The sequence below is a fragment of the Phyllopteryx taeniolatus genome, chromosome 9 (genome assembly GCF_024500385.1).
Source record: "Phyllopteryx taeniolatus isolate TA_2022b chromosome 9, UOR_Ptae_1.2, whole genome shotgun sequence".
NCBI lineage: Eukaryota > Metazoa > Chordata > Actinopteri > Syngnathiformes > Syngnathidae > Phyllopteryx > Phyllopteryx taeniolatus.
In genome coordinates, this window is record NC_084510.1 from 10,110,434 (window position 1) to 10,137,595 (window position 27,162).

Genomic DNA, 27,162 nt, shown 5'->3' on the forward strand with positions numbered 1-27,162 from the left:
AGTAGATTAAAGCAAACTGTTTTGCTCAAGATTTGTACTACTTTTCAAGTCTGTAGCCTTTTAACTTATTTCATTTTGCAATTAAACTTATAAAAAAACACAATGTATTGTTACTTTATTGTTACATTCATGGTCAAAGTAGACTGTTATCTTAAAAATTAGTCAATCTGCATTTAGAAGATGCATGCATGTGTTCCTGTCCACTCAACCACTTGATCATTCCAGGGACATTGAATGCATCTTCATCCTCAGCTGTTCCATCTGGAGAAATTCTAAATTAAGACTGCGGGACACAAAAACAAAACTCTCTTTATCTATAATTATTTTATTTTTGTCAACAGAAAAACTGGCTAACTTTAAAAGTAGATATTGTACATAATTAAACTCTTGCAGGAAATCCTACAAGTTATTGCGGATTTGTGCTTACCTTTTATGGGAATTCCGTCTTTAAGCCGTACTGGTTCTAAGTGCTGAATTTTATTTAGTAATGTAATCATCGTAAGATGATAAAGAAATGTGGCCAATGGCCAAATACTGTACTATACATTACAGACAAGTCAGTATGGTAGCTAACGTTACCAATATAGCGAACGGTTTTTAGCTGGTAAATTGTTGATAAACTGCGGCTGTGCACTTCTATCATGTTACTAGCATAATGTTACAACATTGACAACATATACAATAGATACTTATACTTCCTTAAAGGTCAGAGGACAAAGATGTTATGGGATCAATAAAAAAAATCATATTTGCATTGTTTATATGTTATGTAAAAGATGCACGTCATTTCCAGAAAGTTGTCAACTATAGTTTAGCTAAAATTAGGTTTTTATTATGCGTATTGAGCACTCCCTAAACAAAGCCGAAGCTCAAGCTGCCGGGGTGTACTTAATCTATCCACCGCAAAGTCTACCGGAAGTGCCGTTGCAATTGCCAAACACATCGCGCTACACTCTATACACAATGGCGAGCAACGTGTTGGAATATGAGGAGGAGAAGGATTTCGATCCATAATTTACCTACTATCGCATCCTCACTTGTCGAACATAGAGTCATGAATAAAATATAACAGGCATGCTCTTGGGGTCAAACAGAAAGCATGTCTTTCTATCCAGTCATGGCTAGAAATAATGGCACCCCAGGGTTGCCAATATTTTTTAGCACGACTATACGTATTACAGTGAGACGGCACAAGCTTTTACATAGTATGCACTATTCCTATACATTGTGTGCCACTCGCTCGAGTAGCTTGATAACACTCTGCACAGAAAGTCTTTGCAGTGTCTGTTGGCTTGCCATATAGGTATAAGTATAGACAACAGTACTGAAAAGTACTGCGTGGGTCTTTTTTTCCCTACTGCCTAGTGCATAACAACCATAATAGAGTGGTAGGTATATTCAAGGAAATCTTCACCTCTTTGCCGCTGCACCGTGGCGGCTGCGAGATTTAGTTCTCTTGCTGGCAGTTGAGGTCCCGATGGCCGTAGGAAAAATGGCAGTGCAGCTGGTTTCATCCTCTGCCTAACTACACCTGTGCTGTTCTGCTAAGTCTTTCTCAAAACACGCCGGTTCAAAGGGATCAGCACAGAGTTTGGAGTGCTTGCTAGGCACCCATAGCTGACTATGTTTCTTCCCCTGTCAATTAAATTTCCCTAGCAACTGGTCACGTATTCCTTTTTCCCTTCACTTTCACAAAGAACCACTTGCCACTGCCTGAACCATTTGTAGGACCAAATCGCACACAATAAACCATCGTGAAATCATTAAATCATATGACAACAAATACAATATACAAGAACGAGAACAAAAGCATGGAACAATAGCACATCACGCTGAATGAACAGGCTGTTTGGCTAGTGTTACGTCACAGCGCCTGATAGAGCCAAAGATCGGAAGGCGCTAGATGCAAAGAGCAGCAGGTGCATTCTGAATCATATTTATCGATTTAACTGCTGTATATCTGCTATATAATCACTTTGAAATGGCAGCTGTGGTTTGTAAAGGGGGCGGCACGTCTGCCTCAGTTCTGAGGACCCGGGTTCAATCTCCGGCCCCGCCTGTGTGGAGTTTGCATGTTCTCCCCGTGCCTGCGTGGGTTTTCTCCGGGTACTGCGGTTTCCTCCCACATCCCAAAAACATGCATTAATTGGAGACTCTAAATTGCCCGTAGGCATGACTGTGAGTGCAAATGGTTGTTTGTTCCTATGTGCCCTGCGATTGGCTGGCAACCAGTTCAGGGTGTACCCCGCCTCCTGCCCGATGACAGCTGGGATAGGCTCCAGCACGCCCGCGACCCTAGTGAGGAGAAGCGGCTCAGAAAATGGATGGATGGATGGATGATTTGTAAAGGGGTTCTAGAGTTATCAAGAACATTTTTAACATCTTTGTCCCCTGACCTTTAAGGTGATCGTAACTTGAATCTTACATTCTTGTCATTGGGCTCTGCTCAGTGTGACACGAAAAGAAAAAAAATCAGTCCTACAGTCCCCTCCAAAAAAAATTGTGGACAATGAAAGTCTTTGGGCCAAATTTAGTAAAGGTTTAGTAAACGGGCGCAAACTTGATTGTCCACGCAAAAAGATGTGTAAAATAATCTACTAAGGCACGCAGGATCGTGTCTGCCAAGTGTAATAAATAATCCCACAGTTCATTTTGAATGTTCTGTGAGGTGTATATGCAAATCAGAATCTGAAACTGAATTATTTTATTGCCATTGTAAGTGAAAGGCACATCAATGACATGAGCGTCGGGGGGGCAGGGTATGTATTTTTCTGCTTTTTAAAATGACAAAAACAAAAATTATCATGACATTTAGTCAATTCAGCAATGCAATTTTTGAGTTTATGAGTGATCTATGCGCCGGCTTGGAGCCAGTCACCTATGACAAAACTCCTTTCAACTCTGAATTTCCTTGCATCATTGTCATTTCAGTGCACTGTTACAATCGTCTCGTTCTGGCCTCTCCCAGAGGAGTTTTTCAGGTGTGCTGTCCCAAAGATAGGCACTCAGGACAACTTAAATAAAAAAAAACACTGGCTTTTATGCAATTAATGGCTTCCCCAAACTTATCGAAGCAATGGATTTCTTTTTTATAACCCAGTAATGTTTGTATTCCACTAACACTTCTAACTCCATCTTTGTGCTTGCGATGCTCTCCCAAATGTTCCATGGTGAAAACCATCAGCCCTAATTAAAGTGCACAAACCTTTTTAAATACGTTGGTCTCCACTGCTTTCCACGTTTTACCAACCACAATCTGTTAGAATGAGTGAACATGCAAAAACTGGTCCTTGTCCTAATCTTCTGTAGATGTCGTCACCATCAAATCATCATCAACGGGTGTGAGATGAAAAATAAACTCACTTTTTAACTTTCTGGTCAAATATGAAATTCATTCAAATGCTAGCGTATTATTTTTTTGTTTACATTTTTTTATTTGATGTTCGTGATCATCAGAAAAAAATCAGAAGTTACTCACAAATTACTCTTGAGTTGTTTTTTCACTTTTTTTACTTTCTTACTCTTACTCAAGTAAATATTTAGATGACTACTTTTTACTTTAACTTGAGTCAAATTATTTGAAAGTAACAGTACTCTTACTTGACTACAATATTTGGCTACTCTACCCACCTCTGAATATATTTTTACGAGGGTGCTATTGGCAGTTCGCCTTATTGTTTTGACAAATTACAATGGCAGAAAGGGTATGGCCATGTTTGCAATAAAATCTTTAGCTTAAGTAATTGTTCTTGGGTCCTTTCATTCCACTAACTGAACTCAGAGTAAAATGCAATTTAATGCGGCCAATGAATGCATACAGCTTGGCGCATAGCAAGGATGGGATATGTTAGAATTTCATCCACTACATGGATAATTTTCAGAGGCAAAGGACACAAAGGAACAAAGGACACCTTTATCACATATACCACCCACATGCTTGTAGGTTGAAGTGACAGAATTTGCATGTAGCTCTTCGAGGCTAACAAATCTCTGGTGGATCATATCTGCGATAGAGAGTGGGCTGTAATGTCCAACCAGTTACAGCTAGTGTTCCGGGAGAGTTCATTTCCCACTCCACCCTTTTGAAGCAAATGCTGATCACACACGTTCACAAGACTGCTTTATTTAAAGGTATTTGTAGAGATGAACACATTGTATAGACAGACAATGTGACTGAAGTAAACCCAGGCATGTAATTTAAATTATCAATACATGACAAGTGTAAGTAGAGTGGGGAATTGGTTCCCAGAGTCACTAAGTGTTTTGCTTCTAAGTCATTGCGAAAATTAATATAAGGGACAACAGTAGATGTGAACATGACAAGAGATAAATACACCACTAAAATAGGGAATTTGGCATCATTATTTCAAAGATATAGGATATACCATCAAGATATTTGGAGTAAGGTGTTATTTTAAGTTAAAAATAAAGCAAAGAGTAACAGCCGCAGTGCAACACTCAAAAGGCTTAATGCAAGGGAGTGTACGTCATTCCTTGGGCTCTAAGATGATGTTTTAAACAAAAATCTAGTAAAAAGACATAGTTTGTCAAAGCATAAATAAGTGAAACCACCCAATTGACTAACACTAGGCCATTACTAATTTCCAGGAGTTCAACATTCACAACTCAACACTTTCAGTTATTTAGTTTGAAAATGTGTTTCATGAAAGTGAAATTGTAACTTTATAACACTGTAGGATTATAGATTTAAACCATACATCAAACTATCATTCCCTAACAAGCAAAGCCAAAGCAACGGAGGGCGGAATAGAGAATTTATTATTTTCTACTGTATGAACAAAATCGAAACTTATATGGCGTATATAGTTTTGGCGGTGACTCAAATCTTCCAGTACCTGTGCAGCTTCAGTTTTTTTTTCACAGTGCTTCTATGTTGTTGTATCTATCCATGCAAATTGTGCTTTTTCCACACACAAAAAAAAACATTGGTATGGCTGAGTGAAGTTCAGAATATGGCTCAATGTAAAAATAATAATAATAATAATAAAAATTCAGTATATAACAGAAACATTTTATCTGGCCAGGTCTATATACGTTAAACAATAAACCACAGGAGGACAACATCACAAGCTACTTTACATTCATCTCATGAAGTAGCTGTATTGGCACGAAGAGAAGACGAACTATTATTATCCATTCCATCCTCTGCTTATCCTCATTAGGGTTGCGGGTGTGCTGGAGCCTATCCCAGCAGAATTTCGGCAAGAGGTGGGGTGCAACCTGGACTGGACGCCAGCCAATCGTAGGGGACATACAGTCCCCTCCAAAAGTATTGGAATGGCAAGGTCAATTCCTTTGTTTTTATCGTAAACTGAAGACATTTGGGTTTCAGATCAAAAGATGAATATGAGAAAAAAGAATTATTATTATTATTATAATTATAATAAGAATTATATAATTATATAGATTTTATTTCATGGTATCTAGATGTGTTAAACAACTCAGGACAGAGCACCTTTTGTTTGAAGCCACCCACTTTTCAAGTGAGCAAAAGTATTGGAACAGACATTATTAAATTAACTTAAAGTGAATAACATTTAATATTTGGTGGCATAACCCTTACTTGCAATAACTGCATCAAGCCTACGACCCATTGACGTCACCAGACTGTTGCATTTTGCATTTGAAATGCTTTTCCAGGCCTTGACTGCAGCCTCTTTCAGTTCTTGTTTGTTTCTGGGTGTTTCTCCCTTCGGTCTCCTCTTCAGAAGGTAAAATGCATGCTCTATTGGGTTAAGGTCCAGTGATTGACTTGGCCAGTCTAAGACCTTCCAGCTTTTCCCCTTGATGCAGTCCTTCGTTCTGTTGGCAGTGTTTTGGGTTATTGTCTTGTTCCATGAGGAAGCTTCTCCCGATTACTTTGAATGCATTTTTCTGTAGATTGCCAAATAAAATGGTGTTGTAGACATCAGAATTCATTCTGCTGCTACCATCATGAGTCACATCATCAATAAAGACTAGTAAACCCATCCCAGAAGCAGCCATGCAATCCAAAGACATGACATTACCTCCACCATGCTTCACAGATGAGCTTGTGTGTTTTGGATCATAAGGAGATCCTTTCGTTCTCCATACTATGGCCTTTCCATCACTTTGGTAGAGGTTAATCTTGGGCTTATCAGTCCATAAAACTTTGTTTCAAAACTTTTGTGGCTCATCTCTGTACTTCTTTGTAAAATCCAATCTGTCCTTCTGATTCTTTTTGCTGTTGTATGCATCTTGTGGTATGGCCTGTATATTTCTTCTCTCGAAGTCTTCTTCGAACAGTAGCTTGTGATACCTTCACCGCTGCCCTGTGGAGGTTGGCAGTGATATCACTGACTTTTGTCTTTGGAGGTTCCTTCACAGCTCTCACAATGTTTCTGTCATCAACGGCTGTTGATACACTTGGCCGACCTGTTCAATGTCTGTTGCTCAGTACACCAGTAGTTTCTTTCTTTTTCAGGACACTCCAAATTGTTTTATTGGCTATGCTCAATGTTTGTTGAGCTGTGATCGAATTTCCCTCTTCTCTCAGCTTCAAAATGGTTTGCTTTTCTCCCATAGACAGCTCTCTGGTCTTCATGTCTGCTTAACAGCGAATGCAGTTTTCACAGGTGAAACCCAAAGCCAAAAACAAGCACTATCTAATGTTTAAACAATCAATCTCAAAGGCAACACCTTAGTAACTAGAAACACCCATCAGTCACATGTTCCACTTCTTTTGCTCACTTGAAAAGTGGGTGGGTTCAAACAAAAGGTGTTCCGTCCTGAGTTGTTTAACACATCTAGATGTAAATACCATGAAATAAAAGCTTGAATTCTGAACCTTTGTCACATATTCATCCTTTGATATGAAACCCAAATGTCTTCAGTATACAACAAAAACAAAGGAATTGTCCTTGCCATTCCAATACTTTTGGAGGGGACTGTATGAACATAACAAACATAGTCAAACTAACTCATCTCAAATCAACTTTATTTATCCAGTATAACGCTTTCACAACGACCGCAGCTGTACAAAGGCTCTGCAAAAAAAACCTACCAAAATAATAATAATAGTCATAAATAACCAAACGAACTTTTCTCCATTCAAAATACCACAGCTCTGTTGACATTGGCACGTCGCATCAAGGAGATGCACAGTTTTATTCCCTCTTGTTCTCTGTTAATAGATAAGAGAGGAGTGATTTAAGTCTCGTTTGTACTGGGATGAGGGAGCTAGGATCATAGATGTCACAATCACAGTGTGCTTGATGTCACTCGTTTGCTACAAGCTAACTTTTGAAAGTAAAAAGTTACTGTAATTTTCTGAAGGCAAAGTTCATCTCTTGAGTAACACACAGAGTAACACACAGGGAGAAAGAATGGTTAAATTCTCCAGTGCCATTTAGTCATCTTTCTCGTTTCTCTTTCTCTAAAATGGGAGTGTTGCCATAATGCTACCTGTTAACGCACAAAACAACAAGCGCCCTATGGCTGTACCATTGCAGTCCAGCAGTAACAGTGTTATAGCGCTGACATTCTCCTCAACAAAAGTGGTGCTGTTGCAAACATGCTGCCATCAAAACGTGACCGTTGAACGCCGATACGGTCCTTTGATGAAAGCTATGGCAAAAAAATGCAGAAACAATCCACAACGGGTCCACACAACGTACAATATATGTACATTAATTGACAAAAACCTGTAGAAAGTAAAAATTAAAGCTTAGCGGAGCTCTTGTAACAGGGTGCCAACTCAAAGGCACCATCTTTGCACTTCAAACAACCGTTCACACCTAAGGACAATTTTGAGTCTTCAATGAACATAATAACATGCATGTTTTTGGAATGTAGGAGGAAACCATTGTACTCACAGAAAACCCACAAAAGCAGTATTTTTAGAAATTATTAGGAATAATATTTTTTTTTTTGTAAATCTATATTTTCACGCGGCACGGTGGACGACTGGTTAGAGCGTCAGCCTCACAGTTCTGAGGACCCGGGTTCAATCCCCGGCCCCGACTGTGTGGAGTTTGCATGTTCTCCCCGTGCCTGCGTGGGTTTTCTCCGGGCACTCCGGTTTCCTCCCACATCCCAAAAACATGCATACATTGGAGACTCTAAATTGCCCGTAGGTGTGACTGTGAGTGCGAATGGTTGTCTGTTTGTATGTGCCCTGCGATTGGCTGGCAACCAGTTCAGGGTGTATCCCGCCTCCTGCCCGATGACAGCTGGGATAGGCTCCAGCACGCCCGCGACCCTAGTGAGGAGAAGCGGCTCAGAAAATGGATGGATGGCTATATTTTCACATCCATGTGGGGGGAAAAAAACGGACTCTGAGAGCAAATTCAGGGGCAAATACATATATTACATGCAAACCAGTAAGCATGGGGTTTGAATGTAATATACAAATTTGCACCTGTATTTGCTCACTCTGGTTTGAATGTAATATACGAATTTGCACCTGTATTTGCTCTCAGAGTGATACAGCTCAAAATATCACAAATATCACCTCACACAATCAGGTGCGCACACATGCCAAGCCTGCTCCAAATGTCACTTCTGTATTGTTGTTGTTTAGTATCAAGAGCTTAAGAATTGGTTCAGTTTGCAGGTGTGTTCATCAAAAAAATGAATATATATAAAATAAAATACCTAAACTGAAATGACTCAAAAATAAATACAATGAAACCTTTAAATGAAACACCCCAGAAGTCATTCAATTTGGAATTTGACCAAAAATCATTCCATCCATCCATTTTCTGTACCGCTTATCCTCACTAGGGTTGTGTGCGTGCTGGAGCCTATCCCAGCTGACTGAGCTGACTATACCTTGAACTGGTCGCCAGCCAATCACTGGGCAATTTAGCCTTCAATTAACCATGCATGTTTTTGCACCCAAAAGTACCCAAAGAAAACCCTCGCAGGCATGGGGAGAACATGCAAACTCCACACAGGTGAGGCTGGATTTGAACCTAGGTCCTCAGAACTGTGAGGCAGATGTGCTAACCAGTCGCTCACTGTGCCGCCTTGACCAAAAATATTTTGAAAAAATATGTAAAGTATGTAGAATAAGATGGGTAAAATTCAAATCAGGATAGTGCCTTGGCTGAATGGTGAACAGTCCGCTGCTGCCTTCCTGTGTGGAATTTGCACATTCTCCCCATGCTGACTTGGTTTTTTTCCATTTGTGTGGTTTTGTGTGATCTGAGTAACTCCCACAATCCAACAACATTCATTATGGTACACACAAGGGTTGAGCCAACACTAAATTAGTCTGAGGTATACAGTAGTTTGTACATACAGCATGGGATCACACTAATGCCTAGATCAGACTACAGGATTTTGGCCTCGATTCTGGCCCGGTTAGCTATCGCAGCCGATTTCCTAGATCGGGCCTGACGTATCTTGCCGCGAACGACTAAACATCTTGTAGTGTGACATTATCCACGACCAACGATTTGGCCCTACGATAGCCCTAATGAATGTCTTTGGATATCTTCCGCGTAGTGTGACATATCAAAGACACCTCTCTGACAGCGCACCTTGACATCGACCAATAGGATTGCGTATTGTGACCCCGTGCTTCCCGTTGTCAATATACTTGGTCGCCGTTGTCAACATTTATTCAAACCAATGTTTACTGAAGCTTTAGAGCATGATTCAACAGAATGCCGGCATGTTTACCTACCCCCCCCCCCTCCCCACCACACACACAATACACGAGTGTATCCGGTCGCGTTGACTGGGAAAACGTTTTCTGGTTCCGCCTCTCCAACAGTGTTTGATTTGTCAAGATAAAGCCCAGTGATCGTAAAAGATGGGATGCGGTGGTCTCTACATGTCATGTAGTGTTACCACTGTCTGACCGAGATACGGCAAGATTTTATGCCAGTAGTCTGACAATCGGGAAAGACCCAATTTGTCTGGTAGTCTGATCCAGGCATAATGTTTCTGAGAGAAGACATCACCTCGTACCTCTCAAAAGAAGCAGCTGTGCATTTTCCTCCAGTTTCCTGCATTGTTTCCTTTTGTCTAAGCTTTCTGTTTTTAGTAACCAGCAGGATTCAAGAGGTGAGACAGTGCTCTGCAAAGCACTAAACAGTTCAAAAGACTCCCGTTGTTTGTGAGACTCAACGAATCGAGCAATTCCTCATGGTCTAATCCGTGTACACTTTTGTCAATTTTTGTTCTATATAAGCAAGTGTGTTTTTTCTGTTTCTCTTTTCTTCTGCTTTGTTACAGATTCATCCCAGGACCTAACAACGAGCTCCCATCGCAGGACTTTGCGCCACCCTTTTTCTTCCTGACGAATAGTGTAAACCTATTACATCCAAGGCTGGTGACTGGATTACCTGGGACCACAGAAAGGATATCCACCTAGATAAAACAGCTTTGCTCATGTGGTGCCAAGGATTTCAAACCGCGCTAATCCCCTGTTTGATCAAGGAGCCCCATGTTGATGAATCTCTTCATCCACACAGCTGTGGCCAGCTTGCCACCAACTCTCTCCCAGTTCTTTCTCACTCTGTGTGTCTCTCAAAAACTGAAGCAGCTCAGTCGGGGTCATTATGAGGTTGTTTGAACATTATATGAAGACTTTCACCCCGCCTGTCTAAAAGGTAAAGACATTGAGAAGCTCATGCGGACTTGAGCATGGAACGAAGAGCACAAAGACGGAAAAGTACCCTGATTTCCTATTCTGTCTTGCGTGGATAGCTGCCTTTGTGTTTTACTTGCTTACAAGATGGCTTTGTCGGGACTACCTAGGAATGAGAAAAAATGAGCAGCCTATAAGGAGTTCATCAAGGTTTTCTTTTTTTATGACTTGAAGGTCTGCCCTTATGGTCTCACCTTTGTGGTCGATAATGAACATTTGATTTGACTTCTTGACCTTAAAGAAATGTACATTCTACAGCGCTAGTTTTATTTGTATGTAAGAACACGTGTGTGTGTATATACATAATTATATGAATAAAAGACATTTAAGACAGCAGATCGAACAAACTGAAAGGTATATTGAAGACTCGATTAGGAGTTTAACCCCACACATTGTTTTTTTTCTCTTTGGAGTAAAAGTGGAATTCATACTTGTGGAGAGCCGTGCATTGACGTGTACAGGAACGCTTCACTTGTAATGGAAAAGGTACAAAGATAACTGTAAAAATAACTATCTGTCACTGGTCATTTTGCAGTGTTGGTCAGGCCAGAACATGCTGGTAAAGATGAGGAAAACACTGTATAGGACTGCCTCACTAATCAACATTGTCTGAAGTTTCAACTCAGATTGGCAACCATTGCAAAAAATAAAACAACAACTGCAGGTAATTGGATCATTAATGTGTCTCTTGCTGCTGAAAGTGGTCATAAGTAATCTGTGAACGTTTGCTGTGTAGATGTATTTTCACACACCAGACCGTGACAATTCAGGTGAAATATTCCAAAACACAGAGAGCTGGTATTGATAACTACAGCGAGAAATACTGTTATCCCCTAGTAGAGAAACAAGTACATTACAGGAGAGCCTCTTGAGAAATAAAAAGTAATTTTCTTTACTGATTTGGAGTCTGTAGTTCCCTTCTTATGGTGACTGATATGTGAGGAAAATGGCTACTTGATGTGTTGTAATATCTTGTCTTTTATCTGATCTTTTAACATTGTGAAGAGACGTTTTGCTTGAGTGAATAAACAATCAACAACACATGCCGAATATGAACTGCGGCTTCCAGGCAAACGAACATGTAGTAAACACACAAACAATACAGAGATGCTTGATTTATATTATTCCCCTGCTAGTAGGCTGGATTTATCAGAATAGCACATTTCAATTCATTCAGGCAATTTAGAAGAAAGATTTCCAATATCATGCCAAGCCAACTGCAAGATGATTTCAATATCAATCCCTTCTCTGCTCATTTGAGAGGTATTTCTCCCAGAGGCTGTGCTTCTATACATTCATCATTGCAGAATGTGTAGTTTCATGGCGCGCAGAACCTCACTAAACTATTATGAGATAAAGGACAAACGTGACAAGTTATGAGGGAATATTCAAAATTTAGCAGATTAAGAGCTTTTTTTCACAATGATGACCTGTTTACTTTTTGTAGTCACATATAAAAAGATTAATTTGGCGGCCATTTCGCCAGCGTCTTGTGACGATTATGCATTTATCTTGTGCCTGTGTAGAAAATCAAGGAATTCCCCTCCCCCTGTACAATTTTGAAGCGAATTTCTGATTTGAGGTGGAAAGGGTGTTTTTTTTTCATGTTTTCCTTTCTACAGTTTTTAGCTCAGTGCACAAAAGATGGAGTCTTGCTGTGTAGGGAGGCCCTGCTCCATTTTAGGCAGTGTAGACAGGAATGCAGCATAAATAGATAACAATACATGGTCCTCCTCCGTCGACGGTTAAGTGCAATCTCGAAAGAGAGGCATCCATCCAAGCCCAATGACCTCCTGGGGAGACGGAGAGGCAGCTGTGTCCTCATCTCTCTGGATGGCTAATCAACGACTGACAGCAAGGAGGGTAACCCTTTTAGCTCGTAAATCCCAAACTGTGTTGCTACATATTGTATGTGCCTAACTTCCAAGGGCATCTCAAATGAATGAATGTCCCATGCAGATATTAAATGTTTGAAGTTTTACTGCTTCCTCTACCGTTTGACTGCACTTCTTGTCTGGACGTTATTATCTTGTTCATATTAACTATTTCACATAACTGTAATTTTGGCAAGCATTCTATTTGCAATGTTGTGCTCTATAATTCTAGTTATTATGGTCATATGTCATTGTGAATGGTGCCTTTACAAAGAATATTTACTGGCCATTTCTATAAATGACTGCTAATGTGCTTTCAATATTAGCAATTTACATTATTACTGGAAACCTTTTTGACATGTAAATTAATACCTGTGACTATAATGACGATAAGCGGAACAGATAATGGATGGAAATTAATAACAGTCTTGTGTTTAAACTGATTGCCACCATTGTAATAGCCAGAAGTGGTGGTCTTGACAAGTCACGCTGCACTCACTAACGCCTTAAACTTTCTTTGAGACTAGTTCCGGGCCAACTCTCCAAATCTAAAAAAATGAAAAAATCAGATACACAATCTGGCTCGTGTGCAATATAACTCACTCTTGTGATGTAATGTCTCATGCCCATCAAACATCAATGCAGTAACCTTTAAGACAAATGATTTCCAAATCTGTGCTTGGTAACAAGTACTGCAATGAAAGGCAAAGAATGGCTGCGCTTCACTACTCCACCATGTTTTAGCTCCTTATTTCACAACACAAAATGAAAAACTTGGAAACCAGAAGCCTTTTGAGATTTCAGCCATCCCCAATTAAAGAGTGTCTCCACACAACCAAATGATTGGTTGACACTTGATGGAAAATAACAGCTGCTTTTACAAAAATAGTGAGATTAGAAAATGGACGATATCAAAGTATTTCTGTTTGAAGCAATTTTTGTTCACTAGCAGAGAAAACATGAATAAACAGTTTACAAACTCATGAACATCCAAACCTAAGTGGAAGTGTAGTTTCCTTTTCACAATGTCATTTAAGTTAACTGATTCTCTAAAATGAATAATGACCATGTGAAGCTGACAATTACATCAAATGCATTAATTAATGCAATTAAATACACTGCTCGGTAAAATAAAGTGAAAGCATGATCATCACAATGTAACTCAGACATACATCCAGGATATCAACCATTCCATGAATATGGAAGCAACATTTATTTTTAATTAGTTTCACCTTGTTTTGTGCAAAAGGGATAACTTAACATAAGGAATGGTATTACACTTGGTGCCCATGGACAATATCCACCTCATATAGACAAGATGAGGATCCTTTTTGTATGATTCCTGGCTGTTTATGTATTTCCCCATGCCCCTGAGGCAGTATCTGCCGTTTCTCAAGCCATGAATCTACGCAAAGTAGGCAAATCCATGTGCATTGATCAGGTTTGGTGTGTCTCCAAGCACAATAGCAAAACTGTGAAAGAGACATCAAGAGACAGGAATGTACCGTAGGAGAGGCCGAGAGTCTCAGGCCCATTGTTAGACCGCACAGTGGTGTAGAGAGACCGAGGTCCCATCCAGTACATTACAAAACCCTCACTCATGTCGCTTGAATGTGTCAGCAGTTCCTGGGTGACAAAGGAGTTGATGCGACTGGCGGACCCACCCGATCCTGTTTTGGGACACAATATCTCGCTACATCTAAGGCGACCACATCACACCACACAATATTCAGATTGCCCTGATCTGTCTGGGTCCGATATCTCACCAGGAGGAAGTCTAAATGTTTTACAGAGGGACATGTGGAGGCCATGCACACTACTGAGCCACATTGTTATCTTGAAGAAATTCACAAAAGATAGAACAGGCCAATTCAGGTCTAATTTACGCACTTCAATATGATTCTGAATCAAATTCTCAATGGGTCACTTATTTGGTATTCAATAGTTGGTTGTTTGTCGGCACGCTGACCGACTGGTTAGCACTGCTGCCTCACAGTTCTGAGGACCGGGGTTGAAATCCTGGCCCTGCCTGTGTGGAGTTTGCATGTTCACCCTGTGCCTGCATGGGTTTTCTCCGGGTACTCCGCTTTCCTACCACATCCAAAAATGTGTGGTGGGTTGATTGAAGACTCTAAATTGCCCGTAGGTGTGAATGTGAGTGTGAATGGTTGTTTGTTTATATGTGCCCTGCGATTGGCTGGCGACCAGTCTAGGGTGTAACCCGCCTCTCGCCAAAGATACGGTAGCTGGGATAGGCTCCAGCACGCCCGCGACCCTAGTGAGGATAAGCAGTACAGAAAATGGATGGATAGCTGATTGCATGTTGTTCCCAACAAATTGTATGTATGTAATCAGTAATGGGCGGCACGGTGACCGACTGGTTAGGGCGTCAGCCTCATAGTTCTGAGGACCCGGGTTCAATCCCCGGTCCCGCCTGTGTGTAGTTTGCATTTTCTCCCCGTGCCTGCGTGGGTTTTCTCCGGGCACTCCGGTTTCCTCCCACATCCCCAAAACATGCATTAATTGGAGACTCTAAATTGCCCGTAGGTGTGACTGTGAGTGCGACTGGTTGTTTGTTTGTATGTGCCCTGCGATTGGCTGGCAACCAGTTCAGGGTGTACCCCGCCTCCTGCCCGATGACAGTTGGGATAGGCTACAGCACGCCCGTGACCCTAGTGAGGAGAAGCGGCTCAGAAAATGGATGGATGGATAATCAGTAATGATTTTCAACTGGAAACTTTCATTCATCGAGGTCTGTTATGTTCTCTTTGTTTATTTTTTTGCAGTGTACTAGGGCTCACATGATGCGAGAATGGAGTCACTGCAATAAAACCACTAAGCATATAAAATTAATGTACTCAGTCTTCATTATACGTTGTTACACTTCAACCCCCTAAAGGTCGGAGGACACAGATTTTAAAATTGTTCTTGATAATTCTAGAACCCCTTTACAAACCACATCTGCTATTTCGAATTGATTATATGGCAGATATACAGCAGTTAAATCGATATGATGCAGAATGCGCCTTCTGCTTTTTGTATCACGTCTCTTCCGTTCTTCGTCTCTTTCCGGCGCCGTGACGTCACACAAGCCAAACATCCTGTTCATTCGGCGTTGTGTGCTATTGTTCCATGCTGTTGTTCTTGTCCTGGTATATTTGTTGTCGTATGATTTAACGTTGCCACGATGGTTTATTGTGTGGCATTTGGTTGTACAAATGGTTCAGGCAGCGGCAGTTTTTTGTTTTTTTTGCTTTCCGAGTGAAGAAGGAATACGTGACCAGTGGATAGTAAAAGTCAATCGAGAGGGGAAGAAACGTGGTCAGCTATGGTTGCCTAGCAAGCATTCCAAACTCTGTGCTGATAACATCGAACCGCCGTGTTTTGAGAAAGACTTAGCAGAAAGCATTGGATACACAGCTAGAAGCTGAAATCAGTTGCAGTGCCAACTATTTTTCCTACGGCCATCGGGACCTCCACCACCAGCAAGAGAGCTAAATCTCAAAGGCGCCACGATACACCAGCGAAGCAGTGCAAACAAGAGGTGAGTATTTCCTTGTATATACCTACGACTTTATTATTGTTACTATAAACTGGGGAGTAGGAAAAAAAAGACCCACGCAGTAGTTTTCAGTACTGATGTCTGTACTTTTGCCTGTATGACAAGCCTACAGACACACGGCAAAGACTTTGTGTGCGGCGTGTTATACTGGAACTTGACCGAGGGGCACACAATATATAGGAATACTGCATGCTATGTAAAAGCTTGTGCCGTGTCACTGAAATACATATGAAAATATTATACGTATAGTCGTACTAAAAAATATTGGCACCCCTGGGGTGGCATTATTTCAAGCCATGAGTGTATAAAAAGACATGCTTTTGACATGCCGTCACATCGAGCCAGTGGCCACTCTCTTTTTCTGTTGTACAGCTGCTACTTGGCTGCTCGTCGTCATCATTGTTCCGACCTCCTCATCGGCTCACACATGTACGCTTTGACGATGCCAAGTTCAGTTGGGTGCTCCTGTATGTTGACATCCTCCTCCTCCACATATTCCAACACGTTGCTCGCCATTGCGTATAGTGTGTAGCGCGCTGTGCTTGTCAATTGCAACGTCACTTCTGATAGCCCTTGCGGTGGATAGCGTAACCACACCCCGGTGTCTTGAGCTTCGGGTATGTTCGGGGAGGACTCAATATGCGTCAAAAACTATGGCTGAAAACTTGCTAGAAGTTATGTGCATGTATTACATAACATATAAACAATGCAAATATGAATTTTAAGTGACCCTATAACATCTTTGTCATCTGACCTTTAAAGGACCTTTCACACTGCACTTGGCACAGTGCAGTGTGGTGTCAACCAACCCATTCATTGTGTGTGCACCTGGCGCGAATGGTTAATTCTGTAATGAAATCTCCGTGCATCCAAATGGAGACATGGTGGCGGAGGGATTTCAGGCTGAAAAAGACATGGTGACAAATACATATTGCAACGCTGTGGCCTACTTGACATACAAACCAGCGGGAAAAGGCACCAGGCTACTTCCTGTTGAGTCGTTTTCTAAACGGCGACAAATATAGGCAAGCTTGCGCCGTGCCGCCGCTGTCCCTGCACCGTCCTGTGCCTCAAACCGCCGTGGGTGCCGCAAAAACAAAGTGCATTGTGTAAGCACCCTTAAACAGCTATTAATTTTTATCTTAAGCTACTAAGCTCTGAAGTCTGATGTCTAAAAACAAGATCTAATTTCAATCCACTTACTTCTGTGCCCCTTGCTCAGATCATTTTCAAACTCTCACTTTGAGTACAACGACAAGCCTTAACTCATAAGCAGTTAGGAGAACAAACAGATTCCTGCAAAAAAAAGAAAAGATGTTTAATCTTATTCAAAAATCTAAATAGTATGCCTTAACCCTGTAAATGCCACGTATGGAGAGGAGCTGGACCCAAGAGCAGGCGGAGGCAGATAAATTGTGATGAACAGTTTATTTAGGAAGGTAATGGTCCTGCCTTGGCAGGCAGTGGCGTGGACAGGTGGCAGGCGTGGACAGGTGGCAGGCAGTGGGGACGACAGGCAGCTGGCTTGGCGGCGGGAATGACGTGGATAAGGAACTTAAGGGAATACTGGAAACGAGGAGAGACACAGGAATCGAAAAGGGGAACAAGGAACAGTGTGGCTTCCGTGAGGTATGTGGGCCGTGGTACCGCTGGAATAAGCTGCAATACTTTGGCAAGGATTTCCAGGAACATGCAGGCTTATAAGTAAGTGGTGACGAGGGCTGATTAGAGACAGTTCCTGAAAGAGAAAGGGGAGGGAAGAGAGAGGGTGAGAGGGCGCAAAGTGCCCTCCAGGCTCCAATAATGGTACTGCAGAGCAGTTCATGACAGTAAAAACTATGTCAAAATAGAACTGTTTCTGTGCCTTGTTTCTCGTTGTGTTTTAGTGGGACTGACCATTTGTTTGATGTGTGTATTGCCTGAGGTTTTAACATCGACAAAGCTCGTCTCAGATACTCAATATCCATCCATCCATTCTCAGTACCGCTCATCCTGTTCAGGGTCACGGGGGCTGGGTCACAGCTGACTTAGTGCGATAAGCGGACTACACCCTGAACTGGTCACCAGTCAGTCACAGGGCACATATAAACAGATACAACCATTCGCATTCACATTCACACCGTCACTGAGTGGGAATTGAACCCACGCTGCACACACCAAAGTCAGGCGAATGTACAACTACACTATTAGTGATTCATACGTAATAATCATACATTATTGCAGGTATTACTGATAGATGACAAGGTCCATCTTATTCTGGGTTGAAGCACTGTGGCATTAATGCCACTTGGTATTACAGCAGTAATCATCATTACTATGACAACCACAGCAATGGATGCAATGATTTAATAGCAATCTTCAAGATTCTACTAACCCTTTTCTAATGTCCCTAATACATCTCATTAGAGCTTAACTATCGTGTTGCTGCAACATTTGCATTTTTCAAGATGGATGTTTACCGATGACTGTATATTGTCATACTGTGTTATGCATCTTCTGAAGTATTGTAAGCAGAGGAATGACAAAATGATAATGGCCGATACATTAATTGATGTGGATGCTTTTGAGCAGATGGCGCTCCTTGAGGCAATGAAACCAGGTTACCTAGTTGCTGGTACAGAGGAGTGATGGATTTGAGAATGTCAAATCGGATTATTTTTTTCCTTATCTGAAATTCATTCATATTAAAGAGGAAAATCAACATTGTATATCATCATCAAAAAAGATTTTCTTTGAATATACCCACACACACACACCAGAACTTAACTTTCCTCCACCATGCTGGAGGCTTGATTTGCCCAATGCTCAGTTTTATTCCTGAAGAGAAAGTACAATGGAAGTCAAACTAAGCTAAAGTCCAGCAATTTAGAGTACAAACAACTGATGATTAATTCCAGAAGTGTGTTTTGCTTTTTCTACAGTTTTTTTTATATTATCCGTGATGCCACATGAGAAGTTTGCCAGTTGTAGCAAAGAGGAAAAGGTGTGTTGATGACTACAGAAGCAGAAACAAAACTACCTGAGACAGAAGAAGGCCTCCTTGCCTAACTTAAATACAGTAGATACAGTAAACATAAACCTTTATCTCTCTTCCTGCGATATTCGTGTACGGCAGGGGCTATAGCTGACCTGCAGCTGTGCACACCTAATTCCTATTCCCACTCATCGACTTGTCCAGAATGGCCCGGCTCAGATTCACCGCTCTGCCAAATAATTCTGTAGACTTCCGTCGTATTTCCCTGTCTTTTCCTGCTGAATTTACCTCCATTGATTTAGGCTTCAGTTTTTGTCCTTGTGTCTCTGACAACTATTTTATTTAGCTTTTTTTAAAAGTCTATTTGTTGTATATAACTTAATAAATTCTCCAGGTGCTCATGAAGAGTCTAAGCGGGGCTCTATTTAAATCAGTGGTTCTTAACCTAGTTGGAGGTAGGGAACCCAGTAAGTTTCATCTGGAGTTCACGGAACCTATCTTAATTTGAAAACTAAAATATGGTTTCTTTCAGATTCAAAACAGGTATATATTTTATTGTCTGTGTGGATTCTCAGTCATCCAGGTCATGCACAAAATGGACCACCCATCAGTTGCACACGAAATCATTGTGTTAAAAGAACAAAACCAACAAAACATAAATTTCACATAAAAAAAAAATTAAAATGCAAATCAATGAAAATGTAATGTAAGTGAAAATGAATTTTGCTGTTGCCATTCCCCTAAGTGCCACACTTATATCAGAGGAATGGGCTTTGTGAAAATTCACAACAAAATCTGTTGCTTTTCTTTATGTTATTTCAACAATCCTCGAAAAGGGTTAATTGGTAAGAGTAGATTTTTTTGGGCTTTTTTTTATTATCGGATGCGCTTTCTGGCGCCACAGCAATGCTATCAACTCAGGTGTATCGTTGAAATGTTACATAAAGATAGTTTAAAAAAAGAACAAAGCATTTCAACTCGAGGCGCAGCGCCGCAATGGTAAACGCCCATCTCGACGCAGCGTTGCGTTTTGAACGGCATGAACACGGCATTCAAAATGCAGTGTAAAAAGGCTTTTACGGATACATGCATGCACGCGCACACAGTGTGTGTCGAATCCTCCGTTGAACCCCAGCGACTGCCTCACCGAACCCCTGGGGTTCGATCAAACCCAGGTTAAGAACCACTGATTTAAATTGATGATATTGCAACTTCACACATTGACGTTTTTGCTCTCCGCAGTAGTAGTATGTGAGTTTATTCTGTAGTTCTACTTTTATCAGTGTTGGTATTCGCACAAGTATTAGTATTTTTACTTAAGTACTGAATGCCTGTACTTTTGACATCTCTGCTGCTGCACCAGTGCTCATCGGTGTCCTTGTTATTTCTTGGTCAGCGTGCCTTCTGCCACCTTTAACTTCAGATAAGTTCTCCTGCCTTTGATGGGTCAAGATTAAGGCCTTTCATGCTGCAAGCCGACATACAGTGGGTACGGAAAGTATTCAGACCCCCTTAAATTTTTCACTCTTTGTTATATTGCAGCCATTTGCTAAAATCATTTAAGTTCATTTTTGTTCACATTAATATATACACAGCACCCCATATTGACAGAAAAAAATGGAATTGTTGGAATTTTTGCAGATTTATTAAAAAGGAAAAACTGAAATATCACACAGCCATATGTATTGAGAACATTTGCTCAGTATTTAGGAGAAGCCCCCTTTTGAGCTAATACAGCCATGAGTCTTTTTGGGAATGATGCAACAAGTTTTTCACACTTGCATTTGGGGATCGTCTGCCATTCCTCCTTGCAGATCCTCTCCAGTTCTGTCAGGTTGGATGGTGAACGTTGGTGGGCAGCCATTTTCATCTCTTTCCAGAGATGCTCCATTGGGTTGAAGTCAGGGCTCTGGCTGGGCCATTCAAAAACAGTCGCGGAGTTGTTCTGAAGCCGCTCCTTTGGTATTTTAGATGTGTGCTTAGGGTCATTGTCTTTTTTGAAGGTGAAGGTTTGGCCCAATCTGAGGTTCTGAGCACTCTGGAGAAGGTTTTCGTCCAGGATATCCCTGTACTTAGCCACATTCATCTTTTCTTCGATTGCAACCAGTCTGCCTGTCCCTGCAGCTGAAAACCACACCCACAGCATGATGCTGCCACCACCATGCTTCATTGTTGGGACTGTATTGGACAGGTGATGATCAGTGCCTGGTTTTCTCCACACATGCCACTTAAAATTAAGGCCAACAATTTCTATCTTGGCCTCATCAGACCAGAGAATCTTATTTCTCACCATCTTGGAGTCCTTCAGGTGTTTTTTAGCAAGCTCCATGCGGGCTTTCATGCGTCTTGCACCGAGGAGAGGCTTCCGTCGGGCCACTCTGTCATAAAGCCCCAACTGGTGGAGGGCTGCAGTGATGATTGACTTTCTAGAACTTTCTCCCATCTCCCGACTGCATCTCTGGAGCCCAGCCACAGTGATCTTTGGGTTCTTCTTTACTTTTCTCACCAAGGCTCTTCTCCCCCAATTGCTCAGTTTGACTGGACGGCCAGCTCTAGGAAGGGTTCTGATCATCCTTACATTTCAGGATTATGAAGGCCACTGTGCTCTTAGGAACCTTAAGTGCAGCAGAAATCTTTTTGTAGCCTTGGCCAGATCTGCCTTGCCGCAGTTCTGTCTCTGAGCTCTTCAGGTAGTTCCTTCGACCGCATGAATTAATTTGCTCTGACATGCACTGTGAACTGTAAGGTCTTATATAGACAGGTGTGTGGCTTGCCTCATCAAGTCCAATCAGTATAATCTAACACAGCTGGACTCCAATGAAGGTGTTGAACCATCTCAATGATGATCAGAAGAAATGGACAGTACCCGAGTTAAATATATGAGTGTCACAGCAAAGGGTCTAAATAAAGGGTCAGTTTTTCTTTTTGAATAAATCAGCAAAAATATCAACTATTCTGTTTTTTTTCTGTCAATATGGGGTGCTGCGTGTACATTAATGAGGAAGAAAATGAACTTAAACGATTTTAACAAATGGCTGCAATATAACAAACAGTGAAAAATTTAAGGGGGTCTGAAAACTTTCCGTACCCACTGTATATACAAAAATACTTTCGGAATTCCAGCTGTACAGTCAGCCCTCACTATATTGCGATTCTTTCTTTTTTTGTGGTCTCACTGTATCGCAAATTTTTAAATCGTACGTATCTCATTTCACATCGCAGATTTGTCACTGATATGATATTGTGATCTGTAGTTAAAGCAGGAGGAAAAATTAGAAAGGTGGAGGCATGTGCTGGAAAGGAGAGGAATGCAGATTAGTTGAAGTAAAACAGAATATACTGTATGTGCATGAATGAGAGCGGGGGAAGAGTGAGGGTACAGGGAGAAGAGACAGCAAGGGTAGATGCTGTAAATACTTTGTGTCACCAGTCCAGAGCAATGGTGAGTGTGTTAGGAGTTGAAGAAATGGTCGGAATGAACAAAGGAAATTCTCTGCTGTGTTATGTGATGGAAGAGTCTCTGCTTGGATTAAGGGGAAGGTTGAGAGACTGTGGTGATGACGCACTTTGAGACAGTGCCAGTGAAGGGAAAAGTAGATCTGGTGGTGGGGGAAATTAAGTTATAAAGTTATTGAGGTTCACTTTAGGAGTGAGAAAGATTAGTTGGCTAGTTAAACTGGCTAACTGGTTAGCCGATTAACAGCCAACTAACTCTACACTTATATTCGCTGACTCCTACATCAATCGACAGAGCAGACCCCACATTTTAAAGCCACACACATTCAAAGTCATAAATACTACAGTGTAGAATGTGAACATGGTGATCTCAAGTGGACAAAACGAATACTTGCACCTCACATGAATATTTTGTATTGCGGTTATGCAGACCACTAAAATATATACAACTGCTACTACAACAACAACTACTACTACTACTACTACTACTACTACTACTACTACAAATATATGCATATATTTCTATGACGCACTTTATTTATAATGCACTTTTCATTCTGTAAAATCTCAAAGCGCAACAAGCACATCATACAAATGTACAAAAGGGGCTGGGTGCTTAAGATAAATTGAAAGCCATACTCCGAAATATGCTTCTGGGAGTGTGGAAGAAGTTTTGCTGTGCAGAAGGAGTTTTCCTGGTTGGGGGTTGCTGGGTGAGGAGTTCTTTGAAATAATAAAATGCATCAATGGTCGCTAATTTGTCGCTCATTTGTGGATGTTCATTTATTGCAGGGGGTTCTGGAACGTAACCCCTGCCATAAACGAGGGACTAGTGTACTAAAACACCACTAACAGTATTGCTCTGACAACACTTTCATCTCCATTGAGTTTCAGGTTCTTCAAAGTGAGTAGGTTAACTTTATTTTACTTTTATTATGCAATGGTGAACTTTTCTCTACACTTGTATGATAAGTAATGTTTAAACGTTACTTGCATTTTCTGAAGAGCTAATTATCAGAAACAGTTTCACTCTGGAATAAATTAATTCACTTGATATTATTTCCCAAGGGAAACAATGGTTTCAGAATTAGTTTGGCGGTCAACAAAAATAAAAGATTGGTTTAGACTTTGGAAGTTCCAGTGTATTGGCTTTTACAATAATGCAAAACCATGTGGCTGCCTTGACAATTTGTTGATGTGAATGTGATTAAAGTTTAAATGAACTAGTGAGATTAAAACTTCAGACCATAACAGTTCAATCTAATTCCAATGCATTGCAAAATTTGCTGTGAACATCTGCCCTTTTATGCCTTTATCGATCTTCATTACAACCCCATAAAACATCTTATTCCTTAGAATTTTACAGTGAATAGTTTGAAATATAGACTAGAAGTATAAAAAAGGAGGTAGATGTTTTTTTTGTGTGTGGAGGTCAGGACATTGTATAAGTCGTGAAGCCCTTGCATAAAATAGTCCACAGCAGCAGGCTGACCTTCGGGCAGCTTTCTGCAGACAGAACACGCCAGCCCACACACGAAGCAGAGTGAACTTATTGTCAAGTCGAAAGTTTTGACAATGTACAGAAAGAAATGTCCTTGCCTAAGCACTCAACAGTTTATTTTCATACCACTGGGCTTTTGCCAAAGGAAAAGCATCAATATCAGGTGAAGTCTCATCGACTCACGGAGGTAATGTGCAGAGCATAAGAACAGTGGTCCCAACCTTTTTTTCCGGGTCAGACCAGTTCTTGGAAGTACAGTACATCTATTTCGCGGGGGGGGTGCTGACAGAAATTCCAGGAGTGAATCGCCAACAGGTCAGGCTCGTTACCTCATAAGTTTCTAATCATCAACAGAGGGGGGTAGGGGAGGACGGCGTTTCTCTGAAGAGGCGGTATGGGGGCGATGTGACCCATCTCCCGAACGTGTGTATATACAGTGGCGTGAAAAAGTATTGGCCCCCTTCTCCGATTCTTATATTTGTGCATATTAAACTTTAATATTTAGGATCACTAAAGAACAGTAAATATCAGACAAATATAACACAAGTGAAGTTAAAATGTTTTTTTTTTTTTTTTTTTGTAATTTCATTTATTAAGGTAAAAACTAACTAACTAAAAAATATATATATATATATATATATATTCAAATTCACCTCGCCCTGTGTGAAAAAGTAATGGCCCCATAAATCTAGTAACTGAAATCGAGCGTTTTCTATCACTGTCAATGCGTCTTTCACATCTCTGTGGAGATATTTTGGCCCACTCTTTCTTTCAGAATTGTTTGAATTCAGCAAAAATGGAGGGTTTTGAATGGCCTTTTTAAGGTCATGCCACTCACTGCATTTCGGTCAGATTCAAGTCTGGACATTGACTAGGCCACTTCAAAACCTTCATTTTGTTATTTTTAAGCCATTCAGAAGTTGACTAGCTGGTGTGTTTTGGATCGTTATCCTCCTGCCCAAACTAAATGCAATTCAGATTGAGGTCACAAACTGATGGTTGAACATTCTCCCTCAGGATTTTCTGTGAAAGAGCAGAATTCATGGTTCCATCAATCTCAGCAAGTTGTCCAGGTCCTGCAGGAGCAGGCCAGCCCAAGACCATCACACTACTACAACCATGTTTGACTGTTGGTATGATGTTCTTTTTCTAAAATGCTGTGCTACATTTACGCCAGATATAACGAGACACACACCTTCCAAAAAGCTCAACTTCCACCTCGTCAGTCCAGATAAGATTCCCAAAGGTCTTGGGAATCATTAAGATGTTTTTTTTTTATTATTATTCCTTTATGTTCTTGTTGCTCAGCAGTGATTTTCGGCTTAGAAGTCTGCCATGGATGCCATTTTGCCAAGTCTCTTCGTTATTTGTTGTGTCATGAACTCTAACTTTTACTGAGGCAAGGGAGGGCTGCAGTTCTTTAGAAGTTGTCCTGAGTTCCTTTGTGGCCTCCTTGATGAGTCATTGCTCTTCTCTTGGGGTAATTTTTGTAGACCAGCCACTCCTGGTAAGGTTCACCACTGTTGATGTTTTATCCATGTGAGATGAATGGCTCTCCCTATGGTTCGCTGGAATACTAAACCTTTCGAAATGACTTTGTAACCCTTTCTAGACTGATAGATGTCAATTACTTTGTTTCTCGACTGTTCTGGAATTTCTTTGGATCGTGTCAGGGGGCCCATATTTTTTTCATGGCACTATATATATATATATATATATATATATATATATATATATACACACGCACATATGGCCCGGTGGTTGGTTAGAGTATGGAAAGGAGTACAGTGGTCCAAAACTCCATTCTACTGTCTGCGTAACTTTAAGACAGTTGGGCTATGAAAGCTCTCTTCTCGTTGAATTTGTGCGTCCATGGCTACAGAAAGCTGTAAGGTTCTCCCCTTTCAACGATTCCAGCCTCGAACACGCAACTCTGTTTTTATTTTAAAGGCACGAGGATAGACAGAATTCATAAAGCCATACTGGAAAGCCTAGTCAGTCTCAAATTGATTCAGCACTACTGCTTGATCAAGCCAGGTAAAATATAAGTACATGCATGACCACTCCACAGTGCCAACACTCTCAGGTGTTCTGGGTTGAATCTGTCTAAAGCTGCCAAATTGACATTTTATATGGATTACCATAATCTGCTACACAGGTGCTAATATACAATTACATTTGAGAAACAAATCAATCAGGAGTAGCAGCAAGCACAGAAACACACAGAAGGGCAGATAAACTCCTTTTTCTCAATAGGAAGAGCAGCCACCCCTACTGTGAGAATTTAATGTCAACATGAGCACAGAGCAGAAACCAATTTAGATGTTATTCCCACGACAGGACTGGGGTATGACTGTCCAGAGCATTGCTGTTTTGTATTACCTTCCTCACCTTGTTTTTCCTCAAGCTATTATCCCAAATAGAATGGTGTATTTTTCTCAAGACGTTGGCTATTGATCCACATTGGCTGTGAAATACTTCTGCCCGACCCATCAACACTATTTATTTATTTGTCGTGACACACTCGGGGGCCACTAGACAGGCGGACGAATTCTTGTTAGTTATTATGATGCATGGCTGAGATATTCTTCAAAGCACCGCAAATTAAAAGTCATTAAGTTATATGGCAGCCATTTTTGGATATAAAGCTTGAGCTGTCATATTATACAATACTGTGCAATAGTCTGCCACCTCTAGTTTTGTTGTTTTTAATACAATTGTTCACACACTTTGGATCTGCATGGAGGTGTACATATACCGTAGACATTTTCACTAGTGGTGGGTTTAGTATTCTCAAGAACCAGTTGCGCATTTCTTTTTACTCACTTTATTTTGGAGCGAGTACACAGAGGTAATATGGCATCCCTATCCACCAGACGCTGCCTTCTTCTTCGTCTACAGCCGATTACAGGCAAAAGGCAGAAAAATGAGCCAATCTGTTTCAGGCGTCAGTGCTATGTTGTCACGCTACTTATTCTTCAAGGACCTGCCTGCTTGTCTGTGGTTGGTACCCACCAGTGGTGTGCAGAGGACCCTCCTTTAGGTGTCCGGGCACCTGCCCTTTTGCCCTTAATGCCCAAGGTGCACCTTTCTCATTTATTATTTTTTTTAACATATCCGCGAGTGTGTATAAACCTGTATGGTGCCTTTCAT

At 41.0% G+C, this 27,162-nt stretch overlaps 1 protein-coding gene across 2 annotated transcripts in view; it reads left to right on the forward strand.

Annotated features, from left to right (window-relative positions):
- Positions 1-12,635, forward strand: part of LOC133484044 (chemokine-like protein TAFA-1) — a 176,880-nt gene extending 164,245 nt beyond the window's left edge. For both annotated transcript variants that reach the window (XR_009790277.1, XM_061786105.1), the window contains one exon: positions 10,228-12,635. Coding sequence is in view for 1 of the 2 variants with exons in the window: in XM_061786105.1 (XP_061642089.1) it covers positions 10,228-10,245 (18 nt within the window). In the remaining variant the exon portion in view is untranslated. The remainder of the gene's footprint in view (positions 1-10,227) is intronic.
- Positions 12,636-27,162: the final 14,527 nt, after the last annotated feature.